General features: G+C 46.0%; 1 protein-coding gene across 1 annotated transcript in view; it reads right to left on the bottom strand.

Moving 5' to 3' along the window:
• The window catches only part of LOC121580529 (collagen alpha-2(VI) chain-like), a 62,547-nt gene that overhangs the window by 26,586 nt on the left and 16,956 nt on the right, over positions 1–19,005 (bottom strand). Inside the window, exons 5-18 of the mRNA XM_041895453.1 lie at positions 16,973–17,335; positions 15,204–15,224; positions 13,422–13,487; positions 6,316–6,414; positions 6,148–6,174; positions 5,944–6,069; positions 5,564–5,626; positions 5,373–5,435; positions 5,122–5,175; positions 4,966–5,001; positions 4,757–4,819; positions 4,526–4,651; positions 4,099–4,161; positions 1,402–1,452 (exon numbers count right to left, since the gene is read on the bottom strand). Coding sequence (XP_041751387.1) covers positions 1,402–1,452; positions 4,099–4,161; positions 4,526–4,651; positions 4,757–4,819; positions 4,966–5,001; positions 5,122–5,175; positions 5,373–5,435; positions 5,564–5,626; positions 5,944–6,069; positions 6,148–6,174; positions 6,316–6,414; positions 13,422–13,487; positions 15,204–15,224; positions 16,973–17,335 — 1,221 coding nt within the window. The remainder of the gene's footprint in view (positions 1–1,401; positions 1,453–4,098; positions 4,162–4,525; positions 4,652–4,756; positions 4,820–4,965; positions 5,002–5,121; positions 5,176–5,372; positions 5,436–5,563; positions 5,627–5,943; positions 6,070–6,147; positions 6,175–6,315; positions 6,415–13,421; positions 13,488–15,203; positions 15,225–16,972; positions 17,336–19,005) is intronic.

Below are 19,005 nucleotides of genomic sequence, written 5' to 3'. Positions count from 1 at the left end.
GTTAAAAACGAAGTAGGTTACTGTGTTGTTGCTGATTTCATTGTTTGCTTCATGATTTGTCAAATAAATGTTCCTGTGATTCACACCGGAGTGCTGCAGGTCCTCTGGGTTTCACACTGGAGTGTTGCAGGTTCTCTGTGATTCACACCGGAGTGCTGCAGGTCCTCTGGGTTTCACACCGGAGTGTTGCAGGTTCTCTGTGATTCACACCGGAGTGCTGCAGGTTCTCTGGGTTTCACACCGGAGTGCTGCAGGTTCTCTGTGATTCACACCGGAGTGCTGCAGGTTCTCTGTCCTTCACATCAGAGTGCTGCAGGTTCTCTGTCCTTCACATCAGAGTGCTGCAGGCTCTGTGCGTGTCTTGAACAATCAGATTACGGAGATCACAGGTCACGCGGGCCGGGCACAACGCATGTCTAGCAAAGCTCAAAGCACGCTCTCCATTTTCCTCCGATAGGCCTATTTATTTAACACATCACTCCCTACAGACACAAGCAAAAACTCTTTACATGAATGTTGCAGCAGCCTACACCTAAACATTAGAGATCTGACATGCCGTAGCCTATGGAATGAAAACAAGACGATTTGTCAGTCTGATAAAGGCTAGTAACAACAGCAGCATACAGCGCACTACGCTCCCTGTCCCGCTGGCCAGGGCAAATGAAGTGGTAATGTTATGTATTTATAGCCCGTTTCCTGTGTTGGGACAAAATGTGAATGTGATCAAATGTGGTTTATATTCAAATTTGGGCTGGATTGGCTAACTGGATCTTTTCAATCCAAAATTATGGAATTAATCAATCAACACAATAGTGATGACATAGACTGAGTGAATTTTTAATTAGGCCTACAGTTGCAAACCTGCATAAAGCCAGCTCAGCCCCGTGAGTTCAACTGTCCAATCGTAGTTGTTGTCTCTTTAGAGGAAACCTCCATGTCAGTCTAGTTTTAAAATAAATTTCATATAAACCAGCAACTAACACAATCTAATTATTACACGTACAGATCAATGATTTCCTCCTTGCTTGGACTAAGTCATTCTTATCTCTTTTGTCTAACTGTGTAGTGTTCCTGTTTTTGTCTTGCCAGTCAGATCCTGTCCTGCCCTCAGTGGAAGAGTTGAGCTCTTCTCCAACACCATCCGTCCATGATGAACCTGTCCTGAACTGAAACCTATGAACACCTCAACCCCTGTCCTGCACTGAAGTCAAGCCTATGAACACCTCAACTCATCCCTCATACCCTCATTCAATCACTGCTGTGATCCCTTCCCAACACTGGAAGTAGCCCTCTCATTCACATTCCTGCTTTGTCTCTGTGCGATCCTCGCCTCTACCGTGGGTCTCCCATCCTAAATTGTTCAAGTCACCAGCCTCCACTGGTGTGTGTGTTTTTGTGTACCGTTGGTCCTCTTGGTCCTGGGTAACTGAAGCCAGCTCTTCCCACGTCGCCCTACAGCAGCACAGAAATCAATAAATCAATCAATCCGCACAGATATCAATCAATCAGTCAGCACAGAGATCAATCAGCACAGAGATCAATCAGCACATCAATCAATCAGCACAGAAATCAATCAATCAGCACAGAGATCAATCAATCAATTACAACACAGTAAAACAGTCACATTAATGCAGGGTCCCCAAACCTGGGTCCCCCTGGGTGCACGTTTTGGTTTTTGCCCTAGCACTACACAGCTGATTCAAATGATCAAAGCTTGATGATTAGTTCATCATTTGAAACAGCTGTGTAGTGAAACACTGCATTAAAGGTAGAGTCAGCCATGCATGAAGTCAGCAGCAATATCGTGTTGACTTCCACAACAACTAGAAGATCGTTTAACGTCTCTGTTCTGTTGCATCTCACTCATCTGTAACATCTGCAGTTCATACTGTTCCTCATCATTATCACTGAACTACACACACTGAGAACTACACACACTGAGAACTACACACACTGAGAACTACACACACTGAGAACTACACACACTGAGAACTACACACACACTGAGAACTACACACACACTGAGAACTACACAAACTGAGAACTACACACACACTGAGAGCTACACACACTGTGAACTACACACACTGAGAACAACACACACACTGAGAACTACAAACTCTGAGAACTACACACAATGAGAACTACACACACACTGAGAACTACACACACTGAGAACAACACACACACTGAGAACTACACACACACTGAGAACTACACACACACTGAGAATTACACAAACTGAGAACTACACACACACTGAGAACTACACACACTGTGAACTACACACACTGAGAACAACACACACACTGAGAACTACAAACTCTGAGAACTACACACAATGAGAACAACACACACACTGAGAACTACACACACTGAGAACTACACACACTGAGAACAACACACACACTGAGAACTACACACACTGAGAACTACACACACTGAGAACAACACACACTGAGAACAACACAAACTGAGAACTACACACACACTGAGAACTACACACACTGAGAACTACACACACTGATAACTACACACACTGAGAACTACACACACACTGAGAACTACACACTCTGAGAACTACACACACACTGATAACTACACACACTCTGAGAACTACACACACACTGAGAACTACACACTCTGAGAACTACACACATTCTGAGAACTACACACACACTGAGAACTACACACTCTGAGAACTACACACTCTGAGAACTACACACACACTGAGAACTACACACTCTGAGAACTACACACACACTGAGAACTACACACATTCTGAGAACTACACACACACTGAGAACTACACACTCTGAGAACTACACACATTCTGAGAACTACACACATTCTGAGAACTACACACACACTGAGAACTACACACTCTGAGAACTACACACACACTGAGAACTACACACTCTGAGAACTACACACATTCTGAGAACTACACACACACTGAGAACTACACACACTGAGAACTACACACTCTGAGAACTACACACACTCTGAGAACTACACACTCTGAGAACTACACACTCTGATAACTACACACACTCTGAGAACTACACACATTTTGAGAACTACACACACACTGAGAACTACACACACTGAGAACTACACACTCTGAGAACTACACACATTCTGAGAACTACACACACAATGAGAAATACACACTCTGAAAACTACACACACTCTGAGAACACACACTCTGAGAACTACACACTCTGAGAACTACACACTCTGAGAACTACACACTCTGAGAACTACACACACTCTGAGAACTACACACACTCTGAGAACTACACACTCTGAAAACTACACACACTCTGAGAACACACACTCTGAGAACTACACACACTCTGAGAACTACACACTCTGAGAACTACACACACTCTGAGAACTACACACACTCTGAGAACTACACACTCTGAAAACTACACACACTCTGAGAACACACACTCTGAGAACTACACACACTCTGAGAACTACACACTCTGAAAACTACACACACTCTGAGAACACACACTCTGAGAACTACACACACTGAGAACTACACACACTCTGAGAACTACACACACACTGAGAACTACACACACTGAGAACTACACACACTCTGAGAACTACACACACTCTGAGAACTACACACACTGAGAACTACACACTCTGAGAACTACACACACTCTGAGAACTACACACACTCTGAGAACTACACACTCTGAGAACTACACACTCTGAGAACTACACACACTCTGAGAACTACACACTCTGAGAACTACACACTCTGAGAACTACACACACACTGAGAACTACACACTCTGAGAACTACACACACTCTGAGAACTACACACTCTGATAACTACACACTCTGAGAACTACACACTCTGAGAACTACACACACTCTGAGAACTACACACACTGAGAACTACACACTCTGAGAACTACACACTCTGAGAACTACACACACTCTGATAACTACACACTCTGAGAACTACACACTCTGAGAACTACACACACTCTGAGAACTACACACTCTGAGAACTACACACTCTGAGAACTACACACTCTGAGAACTACACACTCTGAGAACTACACACACACCTTTGGTCCTGGTTGGCCGGGGTCTCCTCTCGGTCCAGCATCACCGGGGTCGCCACGGGTACCCTGTTACACAGATAGTGGTTACCATAGTAACATTATCATGCCATCCCCACGGTTACTGTAAATTGCCACCATATCACCATAACACAGTAACATGACCATGTACCCAACATGTACACGCACACACACACACACGCACGCACGCACGTACGCACGCACGCACGCACACACACACACACACACACACACACACACACACACACACACACACACACACACACACACACACACACACACACACACACACACACACACACACACACACACACACACACACACACACACACACAGAAACACACACACAGGAACCCACACACAGGAACCCATGTACATTAGGAAGATATTGTGATCAGACTGGTGAACCTACGTTCTTCCCTGCCTCTCCTGAAGAGCCGGGGGGGCCGCGCGGCCCCGGGAGTCCGTTGTCTCCCTTGGTTCCTTTGTTTCCTACTTCCCCTGGTAGTCCTCTCAGCCCCTCAGGCCCCGCCTCTCCCTGAAACACAGCAGGACAACACAAGGTAGGGTGTGTGTGTGTCAGAGCGAGTGAAAGTGTGTGTGTGTGTGTGTGTGTGTGTGTGTGTGTGATGTTATGTCATACCCTGTCTCCTTTAACACCATCTGGTCCCTGATCCCCCTTCAGCCCAAAGTCTCCTCTTCTCCCCTAAAACACAACAACCATTAGACAACACCACTGGACAAACATTACACAACCATTAGAGACAGAAACCATTAGACAATATTTAGGCACAGAGCTAATTTCCCTAGAACATATTGACTGTGACATCGTGCAGGTTCAGAGGGTCTCACCAGTTCTCCCTTGTCTCCTGGGCCTCCAACAGTTCCCTAGAGGAGACACACAAATGATTACATGAAATCATTTTTGGTTTAATAAATGCAGTTCTCCAGTATTCTACATTATGGGGCCAGTTAGAGTGATAGTCTGTGTGGAGTAGAGATTCTTACTGGTGTTCCTTTGGCTCCAGGGAAGCCAGGCGAGCCAGGACTCCCTCTCTCACCCTGAGGAGGAGGCAGACAACAGGGTTATTTAACCTTTAACCTCTAACTCTGACCCATAGCCTTGGCCTAACAACCGCAGAGGAGCAGTGAAGAGCAACAAAGGTCAGGTATGATCACTTTGATGTCAGAGCGTAGCTGTATGGAACACTGGGATGTAGGAAGTGACATCATATAATGTGCAGTGACTTCCTGTTTACCTTAGGTCCAGCGTCTCCCACTGGGCCGAGGGGGCCTGCTCTTCCTGGTCGACCGGAATCTCCCTGAAGACACAAACACAATGATTGTTTAACATATATATACAGTACCTATATAATATAACTAGGGTCCAAGCAGCAAAGGTGTTGTTCTAGTTTTATTTGTACAATTATTTTCTATCTCAAACACGTACCTTCTCTCCGTCTGTTCCAGGAAGTCCACCATCGCCCACGTCTCCTGGGTGACCATCAGGACCCTGTTGTCAGAGACACACACAGACACACACACAGACACACACACACACACATAATTATATAGCACACACACAGACACACACACACACATGTAATTATATAACACACACACTGCATACTGGGCAAATAGTGGTCAATGTACACTAATTTCAACCAGATTTCAACCACAAATCAACAACATGATTTCAAGGGTTGGTTTACTTGAAGTACAATTCAAGTTTGTTGACAACTCAATTAAATATCAAGCCAATAGTGGTGTTAGTAATAGGACATATAATAAATGTTGATGTTATGTTACGTCAGGTTTCTCAGAACATACCCTGTCTCCTGGATCTCCTTTGCAGCCGGGAGCGCCGATGCGTCCGATCTTACCCTTCTGTCCGTCTGTCCCGTTGCGTCCAGCGAGGCCGACCACACCCTTCATCCCCTCAGCTCCTATCTCCCCCTGGCAACACACAGCAATACGTCATCTGGAGCAGATCTGATCATCAATCATTAACATCTAATGAAATATTGATCTCACCTTTTCACCCTTCAGACCGATTTCCCCCTAAAGGAACACAACAGAAAACAGAACAACAGACATCAGGGAAACAACACACATTATTACTGGTATCACTGGTCACATGTGCATCTTTAGCATGCATAATTACTGGTAGTGTGTGTGAATGGGAGGAGCATGGAGACTTGCCTTGACTCCTGGTTGACCGATGTGACCCTCGATGCCGGGGTCGCCCTGTCTTCCCCTCTCACCTTTAGGACCGGGGTCGCCGTTGTCTCCTTTGACCCCCTGTAACACACAACAGAGTCAGAATACACATAGTCCAGTCTTACGGTCTGTAACTATAACGATAACTATAACCATGACGCAAACTGCGTAAGCTGTGAATGGTCCTGGCGCAGCAAATAAAAGTGTCAAGTGAAGCCAGTTTGGATTTGGCTTCAGACCAATCACATCACATCAGAAGACAAAACGTCATCGACAGAAAAAAACTTGAATTGTTGCATCTCTTTGTGTTGTTGTCCTCCGGTTGGCTAGCTAGCTAGCTAAAATTGTCCCTTTCCTAAATTAGCCATGGATGTAGATAGGGATTTGGACTTGTGGTTTTACTTAATTCTCCGTACTGGCCAATGATTATAACAGTGATTCTGATCCAACCATTAATTCATACATTGTGCCCCTGACCTGAGAGGATGGAAGTTCAACATGTAGCTAGATGTAGAAGGCTAATGTTAACTAGCTGGCTAATTGTTGTCCATGAAAGGAAGTTAGGCTAGCGAGCAAGTATTTTAACCTATAGCACGGGCACACACACACGCATGCACACGCACACGCACACACACACACACACACACACACACACACATAAATCACTACCATGGACAGCCACATGATATTTAGCTTATGTTGATTGGACTAAATGGTTTTTTGTATATTTTAGTTTCAACTGTATTAGACTAAGCAGAGGTGATTAGATGATGTTGAAATGTTGAAGTTGAAATGGTTCTGGAATAGTGGAGGCAGCTCCTGTTTTCTTTGCGACATGCGGTAACTCTCCGTGGTACTAAATCAATAGTTGTTTAGCTGTCGGAAACATTACCTTACTTGACCGTGCTGTAGGTCATGTAACTGTTTGTTACATGCAATATGCTTTGCGGACTTCAATGGACAGATGGTGCTCTCTGGTTTTGGGATGAAACAAAGGTGTGGTTGAATTTATTCTTCCCACTGTGTCTTCTTATTGTCTCGGCATTAGGGCTATATATCTCGGTGGCAAGACATATGAACTGACAGGTTATACAGCAAACAACACAATTATCACAACACACAGGTTCTGTTGAATCACTCTACATTTTAGTCATTTAGCAGACGCTCTTATCCAGAGCGACTTACAGTTAGTGAGTGCATACATTTTTCATGCTGGCCCCCCGTGGGAATCGAACCCACAACCCTGGCGTTGCAAGCGCCATGCTCTACCAACTGAGCTACAGGAGACTCCAGGTGCCCGAGGAAGGGGAGAGGAGGCAGAGCGCGGGGGGAGCTTTCCTGAATAACTGGGCATGTGAGCATATTGGTGGCCGCATTAATTATAGGACGACTTGGGAGACTGAAGATCCACGACAGACAGCACATCTCAGTGTCAGAAGAAGACCATATTTTCCTAACGCCGATAGGTCTACAGTCTGACAAAATACACAATATTAGTGGCCTACTACCTGTCGACTACCTGTCGAGAACACATCCAAACTGATCCAAATGGCCTAGGGGGGGTATTTTGGCATTAACAGGCATTCGAAACAGGACATTTAGGCGGTTATTCAAATTACATCACTGCAGTTTACAGCTCTAGACAATAGTGTAGTCACTTGATAACAATGATACATTTATTGCTTTGATAAGTTCCTTTCCTGAGGATGGCTCACCCCTCACAGTTCTGGGGGACTTCAACCTCCCTTCGTCTAACTTTGACTCATTTCTCTCTGCCTCCTTCTTTCCACTCCTCTCCTCTTTTGACCTCACCCTCTCACCGTCCCCCCCCCTACTCACAAGGCAGGCAATACGCTTGACCTCATCTTTACTAGATGCTGTTCTTCTACTAATCTCACTGCAACTCCCCTCCATGTCTCCGACCACTACTTTGTATCCTTTTCTCTCTCGCTCTCCTCCAACACTACTCACTCTGCCCCTACTCAGATGGTAATGTGCCGTCGCAACCTTCGCTCTCTCTCTCCCGCTACTCTCTCCTCTTCCATCCTATCATCTCTTCCCTCTGCTCAATCCTTCTCCCTCCAATCTCCTGATTCTGCCTCCTCAACCCTCCTCTCCTCCCTTTCTGCATCCTTTGACTCTCTATGTCCCCTATCCTCCCGGCCGGCTCGGTCCTCCCCTCCAGCTCCGTGGCTTGATGACTCATTGCGAGCTCACAGAACAGGGCTCCGGGCAGCCGAGCGGAAATGGAGGAAAACTAGACTCCCTGCGGACCTGGCATCTTTTCACTCCCTCCTCTCTACATTTTCTTCATCTGTTTCTGCTGCTAAGGCCACTTTCTACCACTCTAAATTCCAAGCATCTGCCTCTAACCCTAGGAAGCTCTTTGCCACCTTCTCCTCCCTGCTGAATCCTCCTCCCCCTCCCCCTCCCCCCATTCTCCCTCTCTGTGGATGACTTCGTCAACCATTTTGAAAAGAAGGTTGACGACATCCAATCCTCGTTTGTTAAGTCAAATGACACTGCTGGTTCTGCTCACACTGCCCTACCCTATGCTTTGACTTCTTTCTCCCCTCTCTCTCCAGATAAAATCTTGCGACTTGTGACGGCCGGCCGCCCAACAACCTGCCCGCTTGACCCTATCCCCTCCTCTCTTCTCCAGACCATCTCCGGTGACCTTCTCCCTTACCTCACCTCGCTGATCAACTCATCCTTGACCGCTGGCTATGTCCCTTCCGTCTTCAAGAGAGCGAGAGTTGCACCCCCTCTCAAAAAAACCAACACTCGATCCCTCTGATGTCAACAACTACAGACCAGTATCCCTTCTTTCTTTTCTCTCCAAAACTATTGAGCGTGCCGTCTTTAGCCAACTCTCTTGCTATCTCTCTCAGAATGACCTTCTTGATCCAAACCAGTCAGGTTTCAAGACTGGTCATTCAACTGAGACTGCTCTTCTCTGTGTCACGGAGGCTCTCCGCACTGCTAAAGCTAACTCTCTCTCCTCTGCTCTTGTCCTTCTAGACCTGTCTGCTGCCTTTGATACTGTGAACCATCAGATCCTCCCTCTCCACCCTCTCCGAGCTGGGCATCTCCGGCGCGGCTCACTCTTGGATTGTGTCCTACCTTACTGGTCGCTAATACCAAGTGGCGTGGCGAGAAGCTGTCTCCGCACCACGTGCTCTCACCACTGGTGTCCCCCCAGGGCTCAGTTCTAGGCCCTCTCCTATTCTCGCTATACACCAAGACACTTGGCTCTGTCATATCCTCACATGGCCTCTCCTATCATTGCTACGCAGACGGCACACAATTAATCTTCTCCTTTCCCCCTTCTGATGACCAGGTGGCGAATCGCATCTCTGCATGTCTGGCAGACATATCAGTATGGATGACGGATCACCACCTCAAGCTGAACCTTGGCAAGACGGAGCTGCTCTTCCTCCCGGGGAAGGACTGCCCGTTCCATGATCTTGCCATCACGGTTGACAACTCCGTTGTGTCCTCCTCCCAGAGTGCGAAGAGCCTTGGCGTGACCCTGGACCACACCCTGTCGTTCTCCGCTAACATCAAGGCGGTGACCCGATCCTGTAGGTTCATGCTCTACAACATTCGGAGAGTACGACCCTGCCTTACACAGGAAGCGGCACAGGTCCTAATCCAGGCACTTGTCATCTCCCGTCTGGATTACTGCAACTCGCTGTTGGCTGGGCTCCCTGCCTGTGCCATTAAACCCCTACAACTCATCCAGAATGCCGCAGCCCGTCTGGTGTTCAACCTTCCCAAGTTCTCTCACGTCACCCCGCTCCTCCGCACACTCCACTGGCTTCCAGTTGAAGCTCGCATCTGCTACAAGACCATGGTGCTTGCCTACGGAGCTGTGAGGGGAACGGCACCTCCGTACCTTCAGGCTCTGATCAGTCCCTACACCCAAACGAGGGCATTGCGTTCATCCACCTCTGGCCTGCTGGCTCCCCTACATCTGCGGAAGCACAGTTCCCGCTCAGCCCAGTCAAAACTGTTCGCTGCTCTGGCACCCCAATGGTGGAACAAGCTCCCTCACGACGCCAGGAAAGCGGAGTCACTCACCACCTTCCGGAGACATTTGAAACCCCACCTCTTTAAGGAATACCTGGGATAGGATAAAGTAATCCTTCTACCCCCCCCCCCCCCCCACCCACTTACCCCATCCCACCCCCCCCACCCCCCGAAAAAAACAAACATTGTAAAGTGGTTATCCCACTGGCTATAAGATGAATGCACCAATTTGTAAGTCGCTCTGGATAAGAGCGTCTGCTAAATGATGTAAATGTAAATGTAAATGTACATTCCCCATTGCACTGTGTTGTTGTAGCCCGGGTAGAATCATGTTATTGTCTAACAACTAAACGTAGACCTAATCAATAGCGGAGCTTTGCGTGCCCAGGGACTGCAGAGCGCAGCCTGGAGGAACTCACAGATCTGCCGTTTCATCATCTGTTCACTCATTTTCTTTCACTTTGACAGGTAGGCCTACATACATATCATATTTAGCTAATGAATGGCCTAATATCTAGCTAATATTTAGCTTCTTATTTCGGCGACACATTTCTAGCCTCTCTCTTCCAGCTGTTACGGTGCGCAATTGGCTATAGGCTACGCAAGGCTTTCCGCTAGTCCTCTTCTTGTGAAATCTATAGGCTACAATAGCTATACAACATTTATTTTTAGCATTTGTTTTACTAGGCCCAATAGCCTATTCTATTTGTTTTACTAGGCCCAATAGCCTATTCCATTTGTTTTACTAGGCCCAATAGCCTATTCCATTTGTTTTACTAGGCCCAATAGCCTATTCTATTTGTTTTACTAGGCCCAATAGCCTATTCCATTTGTTTTACTAGGCCCAATAGCCTATTCCATTTGTTTTACTAGGCCCAATAGCCTATTCCATTTGTTTTACTAGGCCCAATAGCCTATTCCATTTGTTTTACTAGGCCCAATAGCCTATTCCATTTGTTTTACTAGGCCCAATAGCCTATTCTATTTGTTTTACTAGGCCCAATAGCCTACTATATTGGCCCATTCGAGGAGAGAAGCCAGCTTGCTCTTGCTAATTGCTGAATGTATAAAAAATCTGAGGAGAGAGAGTGTTGGTGTGATCCCTTTGGCCGATGATGATGATGATGCATTGATGCATTGCAGATGGTTGGACAGACAGAGAGATGAGCACCAGGAAAATTAAGACCCAAAGGAATTGACTACCATTAGAAAACATGGAAATCTCAAACCACTTGAGCAACAACAAGACAAACAATGACTTGCTGTAAAAGATGTGCAGGCTTCAGAGTGTTTGTTGTTGAAATGCTACATTTAAATACGTTTCAATATTATTTTTCATTACATTTACATTGAAGTATTATTTGCAGTTGTCACTATAGCTAGGTTTCCATCCAATTGGCAACATATATTCATGCAAATATTCTAAAATCTGCTTAAAACAATATGCGCATTTCCCCACCAGAGATGTTTCCATCAAATTGACTTGTTGCAGATAAAATGCTGTGCGTGATGACGTAATGCAGATAAAAATACAATTTGCGGTTAAATCCCCATCTACCGAATAAAAAATACAAGTTAAATGGGTTTCCATTTCCAACTCTACTGATGGTTTTATACAATGAGTGGTGCCCACTCCGGTATTGGCAGGTGCGCTCGCTGATTCAGCTCGCTGATTCTGGATCTACATGATGACATTATTATGGAATTATTTTGATTTGTTCATTTATAACTTATTTCATCTGTAGCCTAATAAACTGCATGGTTCATAGCGGGAGGACCACACAACATGTCATCGTGTGTCACGGATTCAGCCGAGGCTGCCCCTCCTCCTTGCTCGGGCAGGCTTCGGCGTTCGTCGTCCCCGGAGTACTAGCTGCTACCGATCTATGTTTCTGGGTTTGTCTTGTTTGGTCTTGATTGTGTACACCTGTTTCCCATTATTGTTGTATTGTATTTCCCTATATAACCCTCTGTCTTTCATTGTGTGTGATTGTTTTCGTCATTTCGGCAGTAGTTTATTGTGCGGGTTATTTTCCTCCCTGTTTGGAGGTTGTTTTGTACTCTGGTTACTTTGTTAGTAAAGTATCGTTTCCAGTAGCTCGGTGTCCTGCGTTTGACTTCGCCTACCGCGTTCACGTCGCACATGACATCGTGTGACTCCAACTTTACTTCCATATGATCATTATAATATCAATATTTGCGCATAAAAGCGTTTCCACCAACATTTCTTGCATAATGCATTTTACCGACGTAAAGATCCCTCCTTGTCTATTTTGTCCTGTGTGTGTCTGTCTGTGTGTGTCTGTCTGTGTGAGTCTGTCTGTGTGTGTCTGTCTGTGTGAGTCTGTCTGTGTGTGTCTGTCTGTGTGTGTCTGTCTGTGTGTGTCTGTCTGTCTGTGTGAGTCTGTCTGTGTGTGTCTGTCTGTGTGTGTCTGTCTGTGTGTCTGTCTGTGTGTGTCTGTCTGTGTGTGTCTGTCTGTGTGTGTCTGTATGTCTGTCTGTGTCTGTCTGTGTGTGTGTCTGTCTGTGTGTGTCTGTCTGTGTGTGTCTTGTGTGTCTGTCTGTGTGTGTCTGTTTGTGTCTGTCTGTCTGTGTGTGTCTGTCTGTCTGTGTGTGTCTTGTCTGTCTGTGTGTGTGTCTGTCTGTGTGTGTCTGTCTGTGTGTGTCTGTCTGTGTGTGTCTGTCTGTCTGTCTGTGTCTGTCTGTGTGTGTCTGTCTGTGTGTGTCTGTCTGTCTGTGTGTGTGTCTGTCTGTGTGTGTCTGTCTGTGTGTGTCTGTCTGTGTGTGTCTGTCTGTGTGTGTTTGTCTGTCTGTGTGTGTCTGTCTGTGTGTGTCTGTCTGTCTGTCTGTGTCTGTCTGTGTGTGTCTGTCTGTGTGTCTGTCTGTGTGTGTGTGTGTGTGTCTGTGTGTGTCTGTCTGTGTGTGTCTGTCTGTGTGTGTCTGTCTGTCTGTGTCTGTGTGTGTGTCTGTCTGTGTGTGTCTGTCTGTGTGTGTCTGTCTGTGTGTGTCTGTCTGTGTGTGTCTGTCTGTGTGTGTCTGTCTGTGTGTGTCTGTACCTTGTGTCCACTGTGTCCCTTGGGACCAGGAGGTCCTTCTGTCTCCAGACACTTCACCTGGTAGCACTAACATGGGAGAGACAGAGACATCTAGTATCAATCAATCAATCAGAAAGGGAGAGACAGACACATCTAGTATCAATCAATCAATCAATCAGCCAGGGAGAGACAGAGATATCCAGTATCAATCAATCAATCAATCAGACATGGAGAAACAGATATATCTAGTATCAATCAATCAATCAATCAGAAAGGGAGAAACAGAAACATCTAATATCAATCAATCAGCCAGGGAGAGACAGAGATATCTAGTATCAATCAATCAATCAATCAGCCAGGGATAAACAGAGACATCCAGTATCAATCAATCAATCAATCAATAAATATCAAACCTCTACTGTACATATATACATATATATACATACACTACATGACCAAAAGTATGTGAACACCTGCTTGTCGAACGTCTCATTCCAAAATCATGGGCATTAATATGGAGTTGGTCCCCCCTTTGCTGCTATAACAGCCTCCACTCTTCTGGGAAGGCTTTCCACTAGATGTTGGAACATTGCTGCGGGGACTTGCTTCCATTCAGCCACAAGAGCATTAGTGAGGTCGGGCACTGATGTTGGGCGATTTGGACCTGGCTCACAGTCTGCGTTCCAATTCATTCCAAAGGTGTTTGATGGGGTTGAGATCAGGGCTCTGTGAAGGCCAGTCAAGTTCTTCCACACCGATCCCGACAAACAATTTCTGTATGGACCTCGCTTTCTGCACAGGGGCATTGTCATGCTGAAACAGGAAATGGCCTTCCCCAAACTGTTGCCACAAAGTTGGAAGCACAGAATTGTGTAGAATGTAATTGTATGCTGTAGCGTTAAGATTTCTCTTCACTGGAAATAAGGGGCCGAGCCCGAACCATGAAAAACAGCCCCAGGACATTATTGCTCTTCCACCAAACTTTACAGTTGGCACTATGCATTCGGGCAGGTAGCGTTCTCCTGGCATCCGCCAATCCCAGATTCGTCCGTCGGACTGCCAGATGATGAAGCGTGATTCATCACTCCAGAGAACGCGTTTCCACTGCTCCAGAGTCCAATGGTGGCGAGCTTTACACCACTCCAGCCGACGCTTGGCATTGCGCATGGTGATCTTAGGCTTGTGTGCGGCTGCTCGGCCATGGAAACCCATTTCATGAAGCTCCCGACGAACAGTTCTTATGCTGACGTTGCTTCCAGAGGCAGTTTGGAACTCGGTAGTGAATGTTGCAACCGAGGACATACGATTTTTACACGCTACGTGCTTCAGGACTCTGCGGTCCCGTTCTGTGAGCTTGTGTGGCCTACCACTTCGCGGCTGAGCCGTTGTTGCTCCTAGACGTTTCCACTTCCCAATAACAGCACTTCACAGTTGACCGGGGCAGCTCTAGCAGGGCAGCAATTTGACGAACTGACTTAATGGAAAGGTGGCATCCTATGACGGTGCCAAGTTGAAAGTCTCTGAGCTCTTCAGTAAGGCCATTCGACTGCCAATGTTTGTCTATGGAGATTGCACGGCTGTGTGCTTGATTTTATACACCTGTCAGCAACGGGTATGGCTGAAATAGCCGAATCCACTAATTTCAAGGGCTGTCCGCATACTTTTGTATATATAGTGTATATATAGTGTATATATAGTGTATATATAGTGTATATATAGTGTATATATCATGGTATATCCTCAGGTATATTACACTGGTACGGTGATTCTAGGTAATGTGGATATTGTTGCTCTCAGTCTCACCTCCTGATAGGCCAGATGGGTCTGGAAAAAGACAAGATGAAGAGTTTGAATATAAAACTAGTACATCATCATCACAGTGTGTTAGTGTGTGTGTCAGTGTGTGTGTTAGTGTGTGTGTGTTAGTGTGTGGTAGTGTGTGTGTGTTAGTGTGTGTGTGTGTGTTAGTGTGTATGTGTGTTAGTGTGTGTTAGTGTGTGTTTGTTAGTGTGTGTTAGTGTGTGTGTTAGTGTGTGTATGTTAGTGTGTGTTAGTGTGTGTGTTAGTGTGTGTGTGTTAGTGTGTGTGTGTGTTAGTGTGTATGTGTGTTAGTGTGTGTTAGTGTGTGTGTTAGTGTGTGTTAGTGTGTGTGTTAGTGTGTGTGTGTGTTAGTGTGTGTGTGTGTTAGTGTGTATGTGTGTTAGTGTGTGTTAGTGTGTGTATTAGTGTGTGTGTGTGTGTCAGTGTGTGTGTGTTAGTGTGTGTGTGTGTGTGTTCGTGTGTGTGTGTGTCTCAGTGTGTGTGTGTGTTAGTGTGTGTGTGTGTTCGTCTGTATGTGTGTTAGTGTGTGTGTGTTAGTGTGTGTGTGTGTTAGTGTGTGTGTGTGTTAGTGTGTGTGTGTCAGTGTGTGTATGTTAGTCTGTGTGTGTGTTCGTGTATGTGTGTGTGTCAGTGTGTGTGTGTTAGTGTGTGTGTGTGTGTTCGTGTGTATGTGTGTTAGTGTGTGTGTGTCAGTGTGTGTGTGTTAGTGTGTGTGTGTTAGTGTGTGTGTTAGTGTGTATGTGTATGTGTGTTAGTGTGTGTTACTGTGTGTGTCAGTGTGTGTGTGTGTGTTTTAGTGTGTGTGTGTTAGTATGTGTGTGCGTGTTAGTGTGTGTGTTAGTGTGTGTGTGTGTTAGTGTGTGTGTGTTAGTGTGTGTGTTAGTGTGTGTGTGTGTTAGTGTGTGTGTGTGTGTGTGTTAGTGTGTGTGTGTTAGTGTGTGTGTGTTAGTGTGTGTGTGTTAGTGTGTGTGTGTGTTAGTGTGTGTGTGTGTTAGTGTGTGTGTGTGTGTTAGTGTGTGTGTGTGTTAGTGTGTGTGTGTGTTAGTGTGTGTGTGTGTTAGTGTGTGTGTGTGTTAGTGTGTGTGTGTGTTAGTGTGTGTGTGTCAGTGTGTGTATGTTAGTCTGTGTGTGTGTTCGTGTATGTGTGTGTGTCAGTGTGTGTGTGTTAGTGTGTGTGTGTGTGTTCGTGTGTATGTGTGTTAGTGTGTGTGTGTCAGTGTGTGTGTGTGTGTTAGTGTGTGTGTGTTAGTGTGTGTGTTAGTGTGTATGTGTATGTGTGTTAGTGTGTGTTACTGTGTGTGTCAGTGTGTGTGTGTGTGTTTTAGTGTGTGTGTGTTAGTATGTGTGTGCGTGTTAGTGTGTGTGTGCGTGTTAGTGTGTGTGTTAGTGTGTGTGTGTGTTAGTGTGTGTGTGTTAGTGTGTGTGTTAGTGTGTGTGTGTGTTAGTGTGTGTGTGTGTGTGTGTTAGTGTGTGTGTGTTAGTGTGTGTGTGTTAGTGTGTGTGTGTTAGTGTGTGTGTGTGTTAGTGTGTGTGTGTGTTAGTGTGTGTGTGTGTGTTAGTGTGTGTGTGTGTTAGTGTGTGTGTGTGTTAGTGTGTGTGTGTGTTAGTGTGTGTGTGTGTTAGTGTGTGTGTGTGTGTGTGTGTTAGTGTGTGTGTGTGTTAGTGTGTGTGTGTGTGTTAGTGTGTGTGTGTGTGTTAGTGTGTGTGTGTGTTAGTGTGTGTGTGTGTGTTAGTGTGTGTGTGTGTGTTACCATGGTCTTGATGATGCGGTCTATAGTGTCTTGCTGTATAACAGCGTTGTTGCCACTGAGATCGACAGCCAGGAAGTCTCTTCTGTAGACGTTGGCCGGAGAGTTAGCGATCTCCCTCAGACCCGTCTCGTCCACGTTCTTCGTTGCTGCGACCACAAACATTCTGATGCCCTCGTCGCGCGCCCGCTCTGCCGTCACCTTCACCCCGCCGCAGGGGTTTCCTGTCACGTGACCATCGGTGATGATGACAGCGAATCGCAGCGCTCCGGGGTCGGAAGGCGAGCGTGTAATTTCCTGTGTCATGTTGGCGAGAGCGCAGTCGATGTAGGTTCCCTTACCAAGATACCGGACACCCCTCACCCCCTGAAACAACAAGAACAGTTACTGTATACCCCTCACTTCCTGAAACAACAGTTACTATATACCCCTCACTTCCTGAAACAACAAGAACAGTTACTGTGTACCCCTCACCTCCTGAAACAACAGTTAATATATACCCCTCACTTCCTGAAACAACCGTTACTGTATACCCCTGACTTCCTGAAACAACCGTTACTGTATACCCCTCACTTCCTGAAACAACAGTTACTGTATACCCCTCACTTCCTGAAACAACAGTTACTGTATACCCCTCACTTCCTGAAACAACCGTTACTGTATACCCCTGACTTCCTGAAACAACCGTTACTGTATACCCCTCACTTCCTGAAACAACCGTTACTGTATACCCCTGACTTCCTGAAACAACCGTTACTGTATACCCCTCACTTCCTGAAACAACAGTTACTGTATACCCCTCACTTCCTGAAACAACCGTTACTGTATACCCCTCACTTCCTGAAACAACCGTTACTGTGTACCCCTCACCTCCTGAAACAACAGTTACTGTATACCCCTCACTTCCTGAAACAACCGTTACTGTATACCCCTCACTTCCTGAAACAACCGTTACTGTGTACCCCTCACTTCCTGAAACAACCGTTACTGTATACCCCTCACTTCCTGAAACAACCGTTACTGTATACCCCTCACTTCCTGAAACAACAGTTACTGTATACCCCTCACTTCCTGAAACAACAGTTACTGTATACCCCTCACTTCCTGAAACAACAGTTACTGTATACCCCTCACTTCCTGAAACAACCGTTACTGTATACCCCTCACTTCCTGAAACAACCGTTACTGTGTACCCCTCACCTCCTGAAACAACAGTTACTGTGTACCCCTCACTTCCTGAAACAACCGTTACTGTGTACCCCTCACCTCCTGAAACAACAGTTACTGTGTACCCCTCACTTCCTGAAACAACCGTTACTGTGTACCCCTCACTTCCTGAAACAACAGTTACTGTGTACCCCTCACTTCCTGAAACAACCGTTACTGTATACCCCTCACTTCCTGAAACAACCGTTACTGTGTACCCCTCACTTCCTGAAACAACAGTTACTGTATACCCCTCACTTCCTGAAACAACCGTTACTGTATACCCCTCACTTCCTGAAACAACCGTTACTGTGTACCCCTCACCTCCTGAAACAACAGTTACTGTATACCCCTGACTTCCTGAAACAACCGTTACTGTGTACCCCTCACTTCCTGAAACAACAGTTACTGTGTACCCTCACTTCCTGAAACAACCGTTACTGTATACCCTCACTTCCTGAAACAACCCGTTACTGTATACCCTCACTTCCTGAAACAACAGTTACTGTATACCCCTCACTTCCTGAAACAACCGTTACTGTATACCCCTCACTTCCTGAAACAACAGTTACTGTATACCCCTCACTTCCTGAAACAACCGTTACTGTATACCCCTCACTTCCTGAAACAACCGTTACTGTGTACCCCTCACTTCCTGAAACAACCGTTACTGTGTACCCCTCACCTCCTGAAACAACCGTTACTGTGTACCCCTCACTTCCTGAAACAACCGTTACTGTGTACCCCTCACTTCCTGAAACAACCGTTACTGTGTACCCTCACCTCCTGAAACAACAGTTACTGTATACCCCCTCACTTCCTGAAACAAC

This window comes from Coregonus clupeaformis, unplaced genomic scaffold (genome assembly GCF_020615455.1).
Source record: "Coregonus clupeaformis isolate EN_2021a unplaced genomic scaffold, ASM2061545v1 scaf0409, whole genome shotgun sequence".
Taxonomy (NCBI): Eukaryota; Metazoa; Chordata; class Actinopteri; order Salmoniformes; family Salmonidae; genus Coregonus; species Coregonus clupeaformis.
This window is presented reverse-complemented; position numbering and strand designations above follow the sequence as displayed.